This window comes from Podarcis liolepis (assembly GCF_965112155.1).
Source record: "Podarcis liolepis genome assembly, chromosome: 5".
Lineage (NCBI taxonomy): Eukaryota > Metazoa > Chordata > Lepidosauria > Squamata > Lacertidae > Podarcis > Podarcis liolepis.
Window position 1 is genome coordinate 96,285,761 of NC_139556.1, and position 19,315 is coordinate 96,305,075.

Genomic DNA, 19,315 nt, shown 5'->3' on the forward strand with positions numbered 1-19,315 from the left:
AAAAGACCCAAAGTAGTATAAAGCAGCAGGCATCTTTCAAAGCCTACTGGGTGCTGTGGAGTGGAGGGGACCTGAAATGCCTCACCTTAGGAGGAGCACCAGACGGAGCCTGGGAGACGGGGGCAGACTTGGTGGAGGAATTGCACAGGGAGACACTCTTCTGGCCTTGCTGTGAGCTGCCTTCGAGAGCCTGGGCTAAGGACCCTCCCTCTGGAGGGACATCTCTGGAGCCCGTGGACTCGCTGCTGGTGGAACTGTGGGAGAGCAAGCCGTGGCTGTGGTCGGTGCTGACTGAGCAGTGAGTGAGCACATACTGTTCCTTGATGTAGGAGGGCTGGTAAATCCGCTTCCAGATGTCTCCTCCAGACACAGGATCCCCACCTGCCAGGGAGAAGAACGCAGAGGCACTGGCATGGAGCGCTCCATAATATACAGAGGCACAATTATTATTGTTGCTGATTACATTTACATACTGCTCCTCATTCGCAGATCGCAGGGTGGTTCACACCATAAAATCACAATATAGAAACCACAAAATACATAGTAAAAATAAGAACAAACTAATAACTCCCCTCTCTAACAACACATTTAAATGGGCATCGAATGTCAATTGGCTAAAGGCCTGGTTGAAAAGGGAAATTTTAGCCTGGCATCCACTGGAGATGTCAAAGAGTGAACCTGGGACCTCCTACATGCAAAGCAGTGCTGTGGCAAAGAGCTCTAGCCTCTCATCACTCCTCAACTGACCTCCACCATCCATCAGTCATGGCTGATAGGGTGGAAGAGAGCGAGTCCAACAGATTGTTGCTCCATTCCCAGACAGTCCTAGAGGAAAGAACTGAAAACAAACGCCATCCCACAAAGTTCTACTTACTTTTCATAGACTCCTCAGTGCCCCCAGCAGAAAACTCCAGAGATATCTCACGGGAAATTTCATGAAGGGCTCGGCAAATTTCTTGACTCTCCCTGGCTGGGTGTGGATGGGCTCCTTCCAAACCAGTTGCCTCCTCCTGGGACTGGAACACTGAACCTGCAGAGCCCCTAGATAGACTCCGGCACAACGGCTCTCTGCCCTGGGGAAATAAGCAGCCAAACTTTAAGGCGAGTAGATGACTGAAGGCATATTTTAAAAGGCTCTGCTCTGAAGGGGACGAAGGAAACAAGGCAAAAAGGCACCTTCTCCTCCAGCCAAGGCTTTCTGCAAGTGGCTACTGGAGCCAGGCACAAAATAAACGCAGGCCTTGTTTCCCACAGCAGGGGGAGCCACACTTTTTAGGACAGGGCTGGGGAATGTTTTTCAGCCTGAGAGCCATATTCCCTCGGTGTTAATACATCACAGCCAGGCAAAAATTCTCTCAAGAGGGTATGCAGCAGGGCCTGGGGAGAGTCCCAAGCGCCAGATAAAAGGCCTGCCAGGCCACATTCCGCCCCCAAGCCCAAGTTTTAAGGGAATGGGTGCTCAACTGTTGCCTTCTTGTCCCGGAAACTGGCAATGTGGTAAAGAGTGCAGTAGCTGATGAGCCGGTCTCCTGGATACAGAGCTGCGATCTCATTGGGCGATAGCAGGGCCTCCATGGTGTCTGGCACATACCAGTCTATCGTGATGTCACTCACAGCCGGCTCAATTGCTTTTTTCAAAGACTTTATCAGCTGGGGGGGAAACCAGAGATATTCAGCAGCCCTCGTATGTCTAACAGCTAGTTGCCATATTCTAAGGACAGATGAGAAATTTGATCAAGTTTGTATTTAAAGGCCAATCTATCAAATTTTGTACTTTCCAGAACAATACGCAAACTGAAACAGCCATCCTTTGACATGTGCACTTATCTGAACTTTGCAATGCAGTTCTTCCATCAACCAATATTTACCAAACTGCAAATGTTAGGAGAAAGTGTGCATTAAAAGATATTGGTGAATATAACGTACAATAATGTATTGTATGAGGAGAAATTACTTGCAGAAATAAGTGCAGGAGTTAAGACTGCACATAAAAAAGGTGTTTATCAGGAGAAATTCACACAAAACAGGGATGAATTTTCAAGAGGGCTTTTTTAAAAAAATAAATAAATTAAAAAGTCTGGAAATTTCTGCAGAAATGTGAAGACTGGAAAAACAAGGAAGTGAAAGAACAGAGAGTGACAGACCATCCATCCCTACCTCCTTGAGCCTCTTTCAGGTGGCAATATCCTGAAAGATGGCTTGACTGCCAACACTGTCTCTGCATGGATTCTTGAACAGAAGGATGATAATACTACACTGCTGTCTGGATCCTTCATAGCTGATGCACACCTGTGTTAAATTGTGATTGTACTAGTGTGGACATGGCACATAACTACTGAGCACAGGTGACCACCCAAGTCAAAAATACCAACAATGAAGCAAGACAGCACGTACCTTGGGCTGCAGCCTTTCACTTGGGCTTAGGAATTCAGCCCGACCTCTGCTCACCTTTGCCAGTCCGCGCAGGAGCCTACGGCAGGCACCAGAGCCCAGGCCAAAGGTAAAACACCTGTGGGAAAGAAGTCCTTGAACCTCAGACCACCCAGCCTGTTCCACACTCTTATTAGGATGTGCACTGCCAAGCCATGGCAAGCGCTCTGAGCTCAGCAGACTGCACTGAAGTCTTCATCTCATTCATACTTTTTTAAAGCACATTACTTCCCATAAAGTATCGTGGGAATTGCAGTTTGTTATGGATTCTGGAAACTGTAGCTCTGAGTCGTAAACTACAGTTCCCATGATTCTTTGGGGGAAAGTCATGTGCTTTAAATGTATGGTGTGTGTGCGCAGCCTGTGTAAGAGGTTTGGCTGCTAGAGAGCCAAGGCTGAGAGGCAGAGGCTTGCTTAGGGTCACCCAGATAATTAATGGCTGGGAAGCAATTTGAACACACAAATCCAGTTATGACTACAAGTGTAAATACATTTGCAGCATCCTAACATCAATGGGGGTGGCCTGGAAGTGCCCTCTACTGCATTCAGCACAAACACACCTTTCTTCTGTACCAGACTGAGTTTGGCAAATGATTCTGCAAGTTTACAGTGCAAATTCAGTGTGTGATAGGGAAACACTGGCTGTAGAGGGTGCTTATTGGCTAGTTCTCATAATAGATGGCTGACCAGGGCTGGTTATAGGGAGCAGATGGCTCCCTTATTAGAACATCTTCACTGGCTACCTGTCTGTTTCTGGGCACAATTCAAAGTGCTGCTTATGACATACACGTAGGTACTTTTTTATAGTCAAACCTATCTATGCATATCTATGCTGGTTAGCAATCAATCCTAGTTTGGGGAACGCCCCCTACAATGATAGATTCGAGCTAACTCTACTGTACACACATTTTAAAGAGCTTTTAGGGGCAGAAGCTCTAGGTCCTCAATAGCTGCATGGCAGGCAGAAATCAACAGGTGAAACCATAACGGAGGAGCAATTGGCTAGCGTGCATAGAGGTTAACAGCATGAGCAGGAAAGGATAGGAATACGGATCAATGTTATAGTGTTGCTGCAAAGATTACTGAAATAATGTATGTGAAGTTCCTTGAACGCTTGAAAGTGCTATTTAAATGCTAAGTAATATTGAGTATTGCAAATCATGAGGCTATTAGTGGCACAGAGCTTCTGTGCATAATAAAGACCGACCCAGATCCAGCTCTCTTTATTTAATGGATGATACTGCGTCTCTACTTTTCAACATAGAGCAGAGTACTTTACTCTACCCAGGTCTGTAGAGAGGACCTCTTGCACACAAAGGTAGAATTAGAGATCTATGAAAGGCCAGTTCACCCCACTCCATACCTGACACTGCTCGCGTGTCTCCTGACCAGCTCGATGACCTTGCCTGTGTTTCCAACACTGGCATCCGTAAATATAAAGAGCTGCCGAGGATACCCACGGTGAAGAGGGAGCCCCAAGATCCAGGTCAGAGCAGCCAGGAGGTTGGCTCCACCCATGTCAGACCGCAGCTTCTGAATGTATTCACAGGCCAGCCTGAGGGTTTCCTGTACACGGGAGAGATGAGTGTATTATGGAGACAGCAAATAGACTGAGCTAGACTTCTTGCCATAAAGCAAGCTCTCCACCACCCCAGAACATTATGACTTCTGCCTCTGTGGCTCATAATTCTGCATTCCAGAAAGTGAGATCCTGTGGCCTGAACATGTTGTGGAAATAGTGTGCCAATCAACTCCTGCTACTTACATGCATGAAGGATAAGGAACTATAAGGCACAGTACTGATGACAACTAGAAGTCCTTGCTTACTTGCTGCCTGTCTTCTGACATTTTGTCAGGCATTTTCTACACATACGCAAGTTTCTCTCCATATGCAAATTCTTCTCCATAGCTATAAACCTATTTTAAAAACTAGCCAAATCTCCCAGGAAATGATGACAAATTTTGCTTTTGTGAACCCTGTTGATCTCTCTGCACCCTGCACTCCAACCATAAAACCAATGGCATTTTCAGTTGCCATGAATCCCGAATGCCCTTCCCAGGGAAGCTTGCATGGCACCCCGTCTGATATCTTTGGGCACCAGGCTTTTTATTTGCTTAAGCCTTTCAGCACATCAGCTACCTGGTTTCAATCTGTGTACTTTTATTGCGTCTGTTGATTTTTACTGTTTTATTGCCCTGCTGAATTATTTTATATAATTATGAACGTTATCATTTTATTAATTTTTTAGCTGTTCTGAGAATTGCCATCTTAAAAATACTGTGTGTTTTTTTCAACAAATAATCCACTGATCTCATTTGTCCCTTTCTAAGCCATGCTCCTGGACATACCAAGGAGGAATCTGGGAACTTTTTTGGATAAAACTTGTACTCTACCATTGAGTTACAGCCCTCCCTAATCTTCTTTCCTTCCTGTTTGTGAGTCAGACAGACACACAATTCTGGGAGTCGTAAGTACAGCGATATTAATTCTGCTATTTCACAATCACGCTTCACAAGCTGGCATTTGAAATTGGGGGTGGGCAGAATTCAGCTTCCTGAAAAAATGTGGCCCCTTAAATAAATTTAATGTGGCATAAGGTTTTGTGGACTTCAGCATCTGCTTTAAAAAGGAAAAAAGCCTCTAGCATTTATGGTTGGGAAGACAAATCTGAAAATATGTATGAAATGACTGGTATCATCTCATAAGTGGAGGGGTGAGATGCAAGGGAGGATTTCAAGTGAATATGGGACAGATCCGCAGAACCTGCACAGCTGCTGGACTCTGGCCAACCCAGAATAAACTGGACATAAAAAGCCAGCATAGCAAGTCTGCATGCTTTGCGTAACATACACAGATCACTGAACTCAACTTCTCTTGGCACAGAATCTGGGTCACCTGAGCACAGCAGTTTTATCACAAGGACTGAAGATGACGCAACATGTTCCTCCAAGCACAGAATCAACCCAGCAACCTTCATCTTAAGTAATGGCACACAGGTCAAAAGTCTTCAGTCCACTAAAGGTTGCATCTCTTCCAACAAAAGTTAATATTCTGGATTTAAGGTGATTCAGATGGAGGTCCTGTATTGCATATAGGCTGCTCAGGTCTGATTTTGGTCTGTTTTGGACACATTCTCCCTTTATAGTCATGGCTACTCATTGCTATTCTGCAATGCCATCCACAGCAGTGGGTGGAGCTTGGTGGAATTTTTTGGAGGTGGTTTTATTTGTTTGTTCATCCATTCACTCATTCCTCCCTTCTTCTACTACCTTCTTATGTTCTAGAAATGCATATAGGTGCTTCTGTACTTGGGCATACACACCTTTTGTTTTTCTTGGGGGGGGGGGATCCCAGGAAGCGAGCAAGACTGTAGAAACAATGGATTAAGGATTGTCCCTATTTGGACAATTTTATTTTACTAATATCAATCTGAACAGTCATCAGCTGAGTGTACATTTTTTCTTACATTTTGTGTGCTTGAAACATCACAACACCTTCCTTCCCTTCCCTTCCCTTCCTTGTAGTGCCATCATTGCTTTCCCCACCCCACCCTTTTGGTATGTTATTATATTCCTTTTCATTATATTCATGTAGAACCCCAGGAGTGGATGAAATATTTCCAAACCCTCTTCTTCGACGACAAAGCTCAGAACAATGATCCAAGTGCCTACTCTGAGAACTTACCATATTGGCCTCCTGTCTCCATAGAGGAGGTGGGGAACCTAATTGCCCAACTGAAAAACAACAAAGCCCCGGGCATAGACCACATTCCAGCAGAGCTCATGAAGAACAACATCAGTTGGTGGGCTCCTTTAATGGCGTCAATATTCACATACATCGATGCAACAGGCATAATCCCTGGCTGCTGGACAGAGGCAGTAATCATCCCAATCTATAAAAAGGGTCCTATGGCAGATCCAGCGAGCTATAGACCCATTAGCCTCCTTACTATCCCCAGCAAATTGTATGCCAAACACCTCCACATCAAACTAATTGACTGGATGGAAACGGAGGCAGTTCTGGCAGAGGAGCAAGCCGGCTTCAGACAGGGCAGAACAACAATAGACCATTGTTTCATTTTAGCACATCTCATTGATAAATACGCCAATAAAACACGTGGGACTCTATACGCAGCATTTATTGACCTGAAGGCGGCCTTTGACTCGATCTCACGAGTCAAACTTTGGGCTAAACTCAATGTTACCAACATTGATAAAAGATTACTATTCTTGATAAAAAGCCTATATAAAGACTCCAAGTTATATGTAAGAACCTCAGTAAATGGGCAACTAATTGGCCCTGTACCAGCCACCAAAGGAGTCAAGCAGGGCTGTATTTTAGCCCCGGCCTTATTCAACTTATATATAAGTTGAGAGCCAGTGTGGTGTAGTGGTTAAGAGCGGTAGTCACGTAATCTGGGTAACCGGGTTCGCGTCTCCGCTCCTCCACATGCAGCTGCTGGGTGACCTTGGGCCAGTCACACTTCTCTGAAGTCTCTCAGCCCCACTCACCTCACAGAGTGTTTGTTGTGGGGGAGGAAGGGAAAGGAGAATGTTAGCCGCTTTGAGACTCCTGAAGGGGAGTGAAAGGCGGGATATCAAATCCAAACTCTTCTTCTTCTTCTTCTAAATGACATGGTCAAATACTTAACATCCCTGGAGTTTCATGCCCCCAAACTGGCCGAAAAACCAATTTCCGTACTCCTCTATGCGGACGACGCGGTTCTCTTATCACGAACTAAAGTAGGCCTCAAAAGGCTACTAAGAGAATTCTCAGCCTACTGCAGGAGAGATCAATTGGTGGTTAATCACCAAAAAACCAAAGTCATGGTCTTCGCTAGGAGACACAGACATCATAGATGGGAGATGGACAATCAGCCAATAGAACAGGTCAACAGGGGCCTGGGAGTCCCATCATAAATATGCTAGGGAAAAAGCATCTCAAAGCGCCAAAATACTGTCTCGCTTTTACTTTACGAAAGGGGGCAGACATATCCCAGCAGCTCTGGAGGTCTTTCAAGCAAAACCCTTGGCGCAATTACTCTACGGGGCCCAAATCTGGACAGGAAATCATTGCCGCACACTTGAAACGGTCCAGTCTAAATTCTTAAGACAGATTCTAGCCGTTCCACCATGCGCACCAAATGCGGCCCTACGGCTGGAGACTGGCCTCCTCTCCGTCGAAACCCGAACCTGGCTAAGAACATTTAACTATTGGCTTCGCTTAAATTTAAACCCATCCGGACTACTACCTCTAGTAGCACGAGATGCACATAGAAGTCGGTGGTCCAAAGTAGTGCATCAAAAACTACTTATATGTGGCCTCCAAGCACAGCATCTCCTGAAAATGGGTCTCCCCAAGGCAAAAACTATTATTGATCAGCGCATGAAGGATATTGAGCAGCAAAATAATCTGGCCTATATTAAGAAATTTAGTGCTTGGTACGCTTATCTGCCCCCCTCCCACTTTGATTTTCGGGCACCTTATTTGTCTACCTTAACCATTCCAAAACTCAGACGGGCCTTCACACTGGCCAGACTAAATATGTTACCCTCGGCTGTTCTTGAGGGTAGATATCAAGGAACTTCATTCGAGAACCGGCTCTGCCCCTGTGGAGCTGGCTGCGTGGAGACTGTATCACACGTCCTCTTGTCTTGCTCCCTATATAAAGATCTCAGGGACGAGACCATCGCGCCGCTCCTGTCTGCCATCCCGGGCCACTCTTGCGAAGCCAAGCTGTTCTCACTCCTGGCCGACCAGAACGGCTCGACAACAGAGAAGGTTGCCAAATTTGTCGAGAGAGCAATGAGATTGAGAGCTGCTACCTGAGTGACATTAGCGTTGTCGCCCAGATTCCTCTCCTAGGATTTTACTATTATTATCGTTATGTTTTGCTACTATTATTTTGTCGTCCCCTAAAATGTATTTTATATAATTGACTTTTTAGTTTTATTCTTTGTGTGTTGTATTGTTGTTTTATTGCTATGGCTGACGCAAATAAAGATTCTTATCTTATCTTCCTTTTCATTATATTCATGTAGGGATTTCCCGTCCTACATTTTCCCTATCCATGATTAACTGGAAAAAAATGCAATTAAAGAAATAAATGTTAGAATGATGGTGACAACTCATGGCACCATACCTGCACATTCACAGAGTTCTTGTCGGATCCAGTTAATTGCCAGTTAATAGCTTTGGGGTCAGAGGGGTGGACAAGAAGCCTCAGTGGTCAGAATACTCACGCTATTGCAGGGCTTGCTGGTGGTGAAGACCGGCTTGATGCTGGAGCCAAAGCCAGCCACATTCAACAAGGTGCTGGGAGGAAGGCTCTTCACAGCTACCAACAGAGCATCCTGGGCAGAGAGAGAGAGAGAGAGAGAGAGAGAGAGAGAGAGAGAGAGAATGAGGTGTCCATCCATATTTACCATTTGCCCTGCTTCTTTCCCCAAGAAAACACTCTCATTAATACTGAATCAGAAGAAATGCCAATGGGAGGTCCAGAGGGTGGCAAAATGAGAACACGATTTTTCTGTGGTGGCTCCCCATTTGTGGATTGGTATCCCCATGGAGGCACATCTGGCACCTTCATTACATATTGTTATGTGCCAGGCAAAAACATTCTGCATTTTAGGAGGCGCGATGGAATGGAGTTTCAATAAGTGCAGAGAGTCATTCTTTCTTGGCAGCGAAGAGAACACAACACTCAATTAAATGTTCTATTCTTATTTTCTTACAACTGTAGTTCAAGTTTGCTTGGGACACAGACCAGTCTTGGGGTAGTTACAGATAGGTAGCCGTGTTGGTCTGCCATAGTCAAAATAAAAAAATTCCTTCCAGTAGCACCTTAAAGATACCAAGAACTAACTTAGTTGGTCTTTAAGGTGCTACTGGAAGGAATTTTTTAATTCAGTCTTGGGGTAGTTAGTGGGAATTTTGCTGGGGAGAGGAAAAACTTGGAGGACCTTGGAGCTGTGTTTGGTTGGAGCAGCACTGTTGGTTAGAGTTGTCTGCCTTGGCATCTTAATTATAGTACTTAACATTTCTGGATTGTTGTGTCTTGAACAACATCTCCTAATTAACATTCATTATCATCTTTGTGAAAGCTCCATAAGAAAACCGAACAACATTGTACAAAGTATGCAGGTTATATTGAATATATTAGCAGTAGGGGATGCTTTTGTGGGAGAAGTGTTGGAGCTTGTGGCAAGCTTGCTGCCAATCAGGGCTCAAAATGCACTTTTAATGAGTTTCTATGTGAGTGGTTGGCTGTATGCACTGATGTTAACATTGTCTAATCCACTTTTGGAAGGTTTTTGTGGTGTCCAAAATTTACAGCAAATGTTCATGGCAAACTGGTTTGCAACAGACACACAAAGAAGGGCCTCAGATGGTGATTGCAGGGTCCAGGTTGGCTCATATCCCACACTTTCTTCATCCATAATGCAAAAAGTCTCATCTTCTGGGGAAGCAGGTTTTTTGTGCAAGGCCTCACAATCAACTATAATAGTGCAACCTGAATTTGCCGGATTGTGACCGAATCCTACCCAAAAACAGTATCAGTCTGGAAGCATCCTTTGCAAGAGGACAAGCCTTTCCTTGCTCAGGCTACACTAACAGGAAGGAATAAAATCTGAGACCTTCGAGGAATTCTGAGCATCTTCCCATTAAAGCTGGGAAAACATACATTGTTAAGGATGCCCCAGAGAGGCATCATAATGTGGGAAGATGCTACTTATCTGCATAATAATCAATATAATATCTCATATGATTTTTGAAAACTTGGCAGATGCTGAAAAAACAATTGTGCATATTCTGCAAATATTCTGGAACTGTTGCTCATCAGGTCTGCAAAAATTAGTTTTATTTTACACACACACAGACACACACACACACACACACGGCATCAGGAGCATATACCTTGATGCCCATTCAGTAAATATGTCAGGTTTGGTCCTTGGCATCTTCAGGCAGGGCTGGTGGAAAACCCCTGTCTGAACCCCAGGCAAGCTGCTGTCAGCCCGTATGGACACTGCTGACCTAGTATAGCACCAATGGCCCGACTTTCTAAAAGACAGCTTCCCATTTCCCAGTGCTCTGTTTACCTTGATCCCATCAACGCCAGGGCCACTCATGCTTGTACTCTGGTCAATGAGGAAGAGCATTTCGCGAGTGATGGTCTGGAAATCAGTGGAAACGCAGCTGGCCTCAGGGCAGAAATTCAGCATCAGGACAGGATTGTGAAAAATGTCTTTGTGGAACCTCTTCTGGACAAAGGCAACCTAGGAGCAAAGAAAATATGTTGTGGCTTCAACCTTTCCTTCCCGATATCATTGTATATTATCATGCAATGCGGAGGTTGGCACAGTGCAAATGCACTGGCAGGAGCACCAGAATTTCTCCAGCAGTGTGTGCGCACTGAACTGACTTCATGGTCGCCTTGCCCCATCCCTTCTATTTCCCATCCCCTCTACCTTCCAGTAAGCAGCAGCAATGTGACCAACCAGAGTTCAGCTGAGCAGCAGCATCCCTACCACACCATGTGCTTCTTGCTCAGCCACCAGGCCAGAGAATTTACAGTTAGAGGAGACAAAAAGCAAGGTATTAAGGTGCTACTGTCTAGGTCCTAGTCATTTCAATCCAACTTGAGACCATCCTTAGACAACCCAGGAAAAAAATTCTCTTCCTAGATGGTTACCTGTCTCTCCCAATCATCTTTTTTGGCAATACGAGCATAATCACGGCGGCTCCTTATTTGTGCCTCGTAGTCTTGATATGAGATAGCACCATCTTCTATGATGAGGTGTGGATGATGAGGTTCTTAGGGGAGGAAAATGTAAAGCTGCATGAGAGTCAGAATGATCCAGTGCACAGACAGCTGGGCTGTTTGGACCTAGGTTCAAAACCAGGTATGGACTCAAAACTGGTGGCCTCAGGCAACTCCCAGTCTCATTTCCACACCTGTAAAATAGGAATAAGAATAACCTCCTCCTTTATCAGTTACAGATAGGTAGCCGTGTTGCCATAGTAAAAAAAAAAAAAAATCCTTCCAGTAGCACCTCAGCAGGCTCATCTCAGCTATCTGCCAATCTCCCATTCCCACCACCCTTCTGAGTAATACCCCTCCCCACCTTCTCACTATATAGAAGGATCTGGCAACTTCTGTTTCAGTGTATCTGAAGAAGTGTGCATGCACAGGAAAGCTCATACCAAGAACTAACTTAGTTGGTCTTTAAGGTGCTACTGGAAGGAATTTTTTTATTTTGACTCCTCCTTTATGTAGAGGGTCACCAGGAACAGCCCATCGGGTGGCAACTGACACCACATGGAGCAGGTTAAAGTAGCTTCCTTATGATAGATGATTGACATGCACCAATCCTAAAATAAGTATATCTGTGGGTTGCACTTTGAGGACCCCTTCTGATGCTACACGAGCAGCATGGATATTGCTGCAGGGAGTATCTTCTCTCCAGAGGTCACAGAAATAAGAGAATCAGCTCTTTAAACACTATGCAGGTGGTATCTTACCCCACATAATTTGCTATATAATTGTCTGAATAATCTGCCTAGCTTCATATTTATACTAATTCTTAAACACATCATCTGGGCTAGTCTGGTTGTTCTTACTTGAGATTTTGTGTTTAGTCCATAACTACCTAAATAAAAATGTCATGATAAAAATAATATATTAAAAAGTCCACTGTTCCCATAAAGCAGAGACACACTAGAGCAGCTCCTATGCCAGGTTTGGCCAAACATGGCCCTCCAGCTGTTTTGGGACTACAACTCCCATCATCCCTAGCTAACAGGACCAGTGGTCAGGGATGATGGGAATTGTAATCCCCAAACAGCTGGAGGGCCAAGTTTGGCCATGCCTGACCTATGCCAACTCAGAAAGCACCCCAATAGGCATTACAGAAGCTGTGCATGTGTGCTATAAAATAAAAGTTCAGAAATGAATGTCTCTCAATCTCAATATATTGTTGGTATCTGGGTACAGAACCAAAGACGTGGAAGATTAAATTGTCTAGTCCCAAGGCTCCCCAATCGGATATCACCCCTACATCCCCCCCTGCAGTGTGTATTATACATTAGCAGAAGGTTCCATTGTTGTAGCAATCGCAGAGTCCTTGACTTCAAAGTGTTCTCTTACCACAAGGATACAAGATAATCTCCAGGTTCCTGTCACATCTGTGCTTCTCTGCCAAGGTGATGCATATAGTTGAGGCAGAGCTAGCAAAAGGATTAGCATCAGCCCGAAGAGCGTGGGATGGGCTCTCCAATCCTGCAATAACGAGAGGGTTTTATTGCCTGCTGTAATGTAATAACCTCTAAAGCAGGGGTGGGGGACATTTGGCCCTCCAGATGTTGCTGAACGACAACTCCCATCAGCCTCGCAAACGTGGTCAATGGCCAGGGATAATGGGAGTTGTAGTTCATCAGCATCTGCAGGGCCAAAGGTTTCCCACTCCTGCTTGAAAGTGTGTCAGATGGAAATAGCTGCATTTGTTTTACAGTACAAAGCAATGCACTGGTGCTCACTTGAAGACTTGGCATCAAGTGATGACTGACATGTGTGGATGAACGAACTTGTACATCAATTAGATCCCAGACATAAACAGAGTAGATTTAAATGGAAACAGCTCACATGTTTGACAGAGAATAATTGATCGCTGAGTAATGGAATGAACACACACACAAATCTGCCCTTGGAGATTAGATAACAGCAATGCAATAGAGGCATTCTTCTTCCATGCCTCTTCAAAGAATAACCACAGAGCCTAGAATGTGCTGATCAGAAGGTCGGCGGTTCGAATCCCCGCGACGGGGTGAGCTCCCGTTGCTTGGTCCCTGCTCCTGCCAACCTAGCAGTTCGAAAGCATGTCAAAGTGCAAGTAGATAAATAAGTACTGCTCTGGTGGGAAGGTAAACGGCATTTCCGTGCACTGCTCTGGTTCGCCAGAAGCGGCTTAGTCATGCTGGCCACATGACCCGGAAGCTGTACGCCGGCTCCCTCGGCCAATAAAGTGAGATGAGCGCCGCAACCCCAGAGTCGGCCACGACTGGACCTAATGGTCAGGAGTCCCTTTATGTAAGGTGGCTAACACAGTAAATTTTAAAAAAATAATCTTAAAAATCAAAACTATATATTGGGGGGGGGGGAACCAAACCTAATCTAACAGCAGCAAAACAGTGACAAAAAACTTCATCCTCCTCCATCTCCAGATATTTATCTAAATAATATTTGTTTAAAAAGAAGTTTCAGTATTCAGCATCTTTACAATCTGTTTTCACTAAGAATAAATTGCTGGTCCCCGTGGCTGCAAAGACAAAGCACTGCAGTGAGTGTTCAGTGTAACTCAGGAGCCAGAAGAGGGCTGTAAGATTTCTAGTGCTCAGGGTGTGCCCTCTGAGTTGCAGAAGAATGAGAAAAAAGCAAGCAAATGTGTAAATGTGCAGAACTGATAAAGGCCCTCTCTTCAGCACAAACTTGTTTGGAATTGTGTGTTTTTAATAGCCATGTCCAAGGAAACACACAGCCCAGGGACTCTCACTCCCGACCTGAAGGTCCCGCCAATTCACCCTCTCTTATCTACAGCTCTTACAGAATTCAAAACGCTCTTTAGCAAACCGTTCCAAAATGTATAAAGGTTTCAATACTGTGGTCTCAACACTAATCCAGCGCAGACTTATTTAAAAGAATATACAGTTAGGGATCACCCACACTTTCTGCTTGTCCCATGCCTAGAAAGCAAAGGTCTAAGCACTTTTCTGCTTGACCTGAGCTTTCTAGGCATGGGTCTGAGCAATTTTGCCTTTGACCGGCTGCTTTTCCCCAGAAAACCCACTAATTAGTGGTAGATCGGAACGAATGGCAATCTGCAGGAAAACCTGATTGCTATTTGTTCCGATTCAGTGCTAAAGAACAGATTTCTTGCGAGGTGGGGAAGCAAAAGAAAGTGTGGATAAGCCTTTATATATCTTACACTAAGGTACATACCTGCCAGCTTATCTGCACTGCTAGATAAATGGAGCTAGATAATTTTTCAGCACACAACCCCCTCCATTTTTTTACCTTTATGCACAGACCACAATGAAGTCATTCGTCAGCAGCAAAAGACATTTTTACTAGACTGAAGCCCAGCAAGGCCACGAGTGCAGCATTTCTCGGAGGCATGGGACTTGAGCCAACTCCTAATGGGATTAATTCCTTCGTCTGTCTCAAGCATATGCTCCAGGGCTCTCTGAAGTTGCTTCCATCTCCCTCCCTCCCCCCACGACACACACTTTCGCTTGCTTCCTTTCTTCCCACAGCCATCATTTTTTCATGAGAGAAAAAGAGTATAGACTCAGCACTAAAGCATGCGCAATACGGATGGTTTAAAAACCAGAGACTTTATTCATGTGGTGAAAATCTCTGCTTTTTTAACCACAGTAGTGTATATATTATTTCAGTGATTAACCAATTCCTAAAAGAGGTTCAGAACAAGCATTTATGAAGTGCTCTTCTGACGCCTTTATAACTAAAGATTCCACCTCTTCCTCTGGGGCTGCTTCATAAATCCTTCACAATGCCACTAACCAGACAGCACTTCTGGAACACCTTCATTCTCTGTCACTTCCCCACAGTCCTCCTTAGAGCAAGACATCTTTGAAACCCAAGTATTCAGTCTTCTGTGATCATGAAATCTATCTCTATCTATCTATCTATCTATCTATCTATCTATCTATCTATCTATCTATCTATCTTTATTATCATCATCATCTATCTATCATCTATCCATCCATCTATCTGGAGCAAAAGCAAAAGTGAATCACCTGCATTTCCCATAGTCCTGGATAATGGAAGGAATGAAAGGGCATTGCAGTCATTGCACTTACTTCTGGATCAAGAGCGGACAGTAGAGTGGGCAGAAGGAATCTGCTCCCTGTCACTGTTGGCATTTTGGTTTCTATCAGATTCTCACTTTTCCAATCTTAGGTTCAGTTCTCCACATTTCTGCATGTGTTTGTGATATATATATATATATATATATATATATATATATATATATATATATGTCCCCCATGTGGTTTACATGGGGCTTTCCTTGGTTTGATCTGGAAGCTGCACTTAGTGTAGAATGAGACCCTGGCATCACAGAACACCTGTGCCCACAGCTCTGCACTGGTTGTCAATCGGCTACCGGGCAAAGTTCAGGGTGTTGTTGCTGGCATCTATCTGTCTCGAGGGACAATAGAGAGCGCCTCCCGGGGTGAAGTCAAACCGCTGCGTTAGTGGCACCAAAGAGACCTCCCTGGGGTGCAAGCCTCAGCAGTGTGTATGGAGGACCCGGGCTGCCCAGAGGACAAGACCCCCGTCTCACTGATTGGATCCCAAGGAAAGAAGAGCAATATGTTTGGCAGCAGCTTGGCTGCAGGAGTTGTTGTAAGGAGGTGTCCAACCACCTTAGCGACTCCACTCTGGATTTGTGTAGGGTTTACTCCTTAGCCCTTTCTTCTCCCAAAGATATCCCACAAGGCAGTGGAGGTTTAGAATCAGAGTTTTCCTTCTCTTAGATGGGCTACCTTCCCAGGTTGCTGAGCTCCATCTGCCCCTTTAATGCGTTACTGTTAGAATATAAAGCCCTTAACAGCTAGGGACCAGTTTACATGTGAGATTGCCTTACCCCACATGTGCCCACTTGAGCACTTTGATTGGTAGAACTGGCACTGCTACAGGTGCCACAAAATCTTCATTCCGCATTTGTTTAGTGTGGCAGCACATACACTTTGGAACTCCCTGCCTATTGAGATCAAGCAGGCACTTTCAGCGTACTCTTTTTAGCGTCTGCTAAAAACATTCTTGTTTAGACAATCCTATCAATGCTTAGAAAGTTGATGTGAATTTTAAACTGTTTTAGTGTTTTAACTTTTTGTCTGTTTTAAAGTATTGCACTTTTCTTGATTTTATTGTTTTATCTTTTTGTAAACCATTTTGGGGGTTTTGTTTTGTTTTCGCAATCAAGTAGCGTATAAATTAAATAAAGAAATAATCCTATCTAGATACGTAGAATGTTAATATGTGTTTTAATTTGGTTTTAAACTTATTGATTTAAATTATTCTTTCAATGTTTTAAATAGTTGCTTTTAACTGTTTTTGCTGATAATTTCATTGTTTTATTCTTTTTGTAAACCACTTTGGATTTTGCTTTTTTTAAAATAAAAAACAACAACACACAACATCAAGACATAGAGAATCCTCAAAAAATGTAGTTACGGGCTTTGGGAACTATAGCTCTGTGAAGTCAGCACCATGAACAAACTACAGTCCCCATAATTTTTTGGGAGAAGCTGTGACTGTTAAAATTGTATGCTTTAAATGTAATGGTGTGCATGTGACCGCAAATGCAAGACACACTGAAATTGGATACTAAATCATACCTGCCAGCAAACAGGGTCCTTTAACAAGCATCTCAAAGCTGAACTCGTAGGGAAAGGCATTGTAAACCTCACCCCTGAAGATGTCTGTATCCTGGGGAGGCACAAGGAAAGACTGCTCACTCTTCAGAGTAGTGGATCCAAAACAACTGGCAGAGCTGACGAAGAAGGAGGAAGAGAGAGAAAAGTCACAAACTAGAGCTGTCTGGCATGCATCAGGGCAGCACGGCAGTTGACCTTATTGTGCGAGTTCTTGGGCAAGGTATACATTTACTAATCACCACTACACAGCCCAAGGCCTGCAAAGAGGCCTCCTGTGGGCAGGGAAATGCAGCTACAGCCTAAAGTGAATTTGGAATGGAATACAATTTATTTATTTTTAAAGGCAATCTCCCCAGGAGTTTTTAAAATCACATAGCTCCATATATACATTTTCCAAAAGAGAACAGATGCGAAAAAAGACACTTTGTTTTCTGCAGGAGAAAGTCCACGGCTGGACCTCTGTTCCAACGCATGGGGGCATATTTACAAGAGCAACTAATCAGAATCAGGGAAGTTTTCGGAAACTTTCACCGCAGTGGGAGGGGCCTGTTTTTGGCAGCTATGTTCATATGGGTTGAGGTGTGAATTTGGTGTGCTGCTATCATAGCTTAGTTGGATCTGTGCAGATGAGGTGAAAACAATGAAATATATATATGGGAAACACAGTAGTTTTACCATATGCTTGTGGTAAATTGCAGTCAAATACAACTAGCAAGCATAGGGCTAGTTGGTGTATGAGGAGGCTAAGACAATAAAGCTGTGTTTCCTAGACTCAATTAGGTCACACCCCCTCTTCTCTGATGACGGAGGAAGTGAAGCCTTCTCTTCCTGTTCCCTCTCTCCCCTCGCCATGTAACTGATCAAGGAAGAAGTGTCTTAAGCTTTGCTTCAAGCTTAGAGCACATGCTTGAAGCTATCTCTCTGTATTTTTTTTTTACCCAAGAATATTCTGCCTGTGTTCTCCTTGCTACTGCTTGGATAAATGCATGAATCTGACCTTTGAATCTGTAAGTAAAGCATTTTGAACTTCCTTGGCAGTGTGTGGCCTGTTGCTTGCAAGAGAAGTAGAAAGAAGGAAGTGCTTTGCCAGTGGACTAAATAGGATATGCAAAAGGATTGGGAGCCTACATTCCTAACACTTTACTGTGCTGCTTAACATTTGTGACTTTAAACGCTCCTACTGGAGCTCCTGCTGGAGAGTGAGTTTAGCCCTGCATTTTGAATCCAGGCAACCAACTGATTCTTTTGGTACTTTATCCGACATACACATGGGTCACATGGATTCATATTTTTCTTCCCACAATGCTGAACTCTGCACAGTTGCAACCAAGCTATGTTTTCAACGCATCAATTTGTAAAGGGGTTCTGAGAGAAGATTGCTAGACATGAACACTAGCCTGTACATTTAAATTTCCATTCTCCCACTGTGGCAAAAGGTCATAAATTGCAATTCTAAAACCATCAATCCAGCCTTTGTCCAATGCTCCACTGAAGGACACAAGAGGGACCTCAACAAAATATTGCACAGTGGAGTGCCCTCCTGCACCATACTCCATTCCATTCCACCTCCCATCTAGTTTGCATTTTTTGATCCATTCTGGGCCCACAAAGCATGCTCAGTCCTTCTTTGGCTGTTTTAGGGATCCCTCCTTTCCACTTAGGGTTTCCTCTGGGCATGCTGATGATTCCCTCTTATGAGTGAGTGGTGTCATTTTGGTTCAATAAGCAAAGGCACTCATAACCTTAACCTTGGATATAAAAGGGATGCTGCTGCTGCTGAGTCATGTGACTCCCAGCCAGTTTCTAATTGGCTCAGGCTCCCATTATCAGTTATTTGTGCCACACTCCCATTTGCTAGAGAACCCATATGAGTCAGAAGGAAAGCTCTGATTCCTGCTGCCTACACACACCGTAACTACTTGCCAGCTGTCAGTGGTCCCTATAACCTCCTCCAGCCCCTACCCTTTGCATAGCATAGACTCTGAGAAAGCCATGAAAATCACCATAGGGCCAACCTGTCGTCACATAAGCCTCTCGCCTCACTTTCACTTTCAGGGATGGATACAACGAGGGGCATGAGCACAGAGGGGAAGAGGACACGCAGGGCGCCGTTTGCCAGGGTTGCCAGTTCCCGACTGCTGCTGAAGACTACAGTCAAGGTTTCCGAAGGCCCAACGGGGCCTGTGCTGATGATGAACGTGGAACGTGCCAAGTCTTCGTCAAGGATCAAGTGACCTGGGCAGAAGGCAGAGAGGAGGTAGCTAGGATGGTGCCTCCTACACACTCATGCGGGAAGCTAATGCCTTTACTTTATCACTGTCTTGGAGCCACACTTCTCACTGAGTTACCCATACAGCAAGGTGAAGACTGGAGTCATTGCACAGCCCTCCTTTCCTGTTCTGATTTGAAAGTTACCATTGGAAT

The 19,315-nt window shown here is 44.4% G+C and overlaps 1 protein-coding gene across 13 annotated transcripts in view; it reads right to left on the reverse strand.

Annotated features, from left to right (window-relative positions):
• VWA5B2 (von Willebrand factor A domain containing 5B2) overlaps window positions 1-19,315 on the reverse strand; it is a 140,346-nt gene that overhangs the window by 14,024 nt on the left and 107,007 nt on the right. For 6 of the 13 annotated variants that reach the window (XM_083503836.1, XM_083503829.1, XM_083503831.1 and 3 more), the window contains 11 exons: window positions 18,907-19,126; window positions 16,853-17,007; window positions 12,582-12,713; window positions 11,127-11,248; window positions 10,534-10,710; window positions 8,674-8,784; window positions 3,794-3,996; window positions 2,395-2,509; window positions 1,465-1,650; window positions 875-1,073; window positions 86-381 (listed from right to left, as the gene is read on the reverse strand). In XM_083503836.1, coding sequence (XP_083359962.1) covers window positions 86-381; window positions 875-1,073; window positions 1,465-1,650; window positions 2,395-2,509; window positions 3,794-3,996; window positions 8,674-8,784; window positions 10,534-10,710; window positions 11,127-11,248; window positions 12,582-12,713; window positions 16,853-17,007; window positions 18,907-19,126 — 1,916 coding nt within the window. Of the gene's footprint in view, window positions 1-85; window positions 382-874; window positions 1,074-1,464; window positions 1,651-2,394; window positions 2,510-3,793; window positions 3,997-8,673; window positions 8,785-10,533; window positions 10,711-11,126; window positions 11,249-12,581; window positions 12,714-16,852; window positions 17,008-18,894; window positions 19,127-19,315 lie in introns of all 13 variants that reach the window. The other 7 variants (XM_083503827.1, XM_083503832.1, XM_083503835.1 and 4 more) reach the window with 2 other exon arrangements.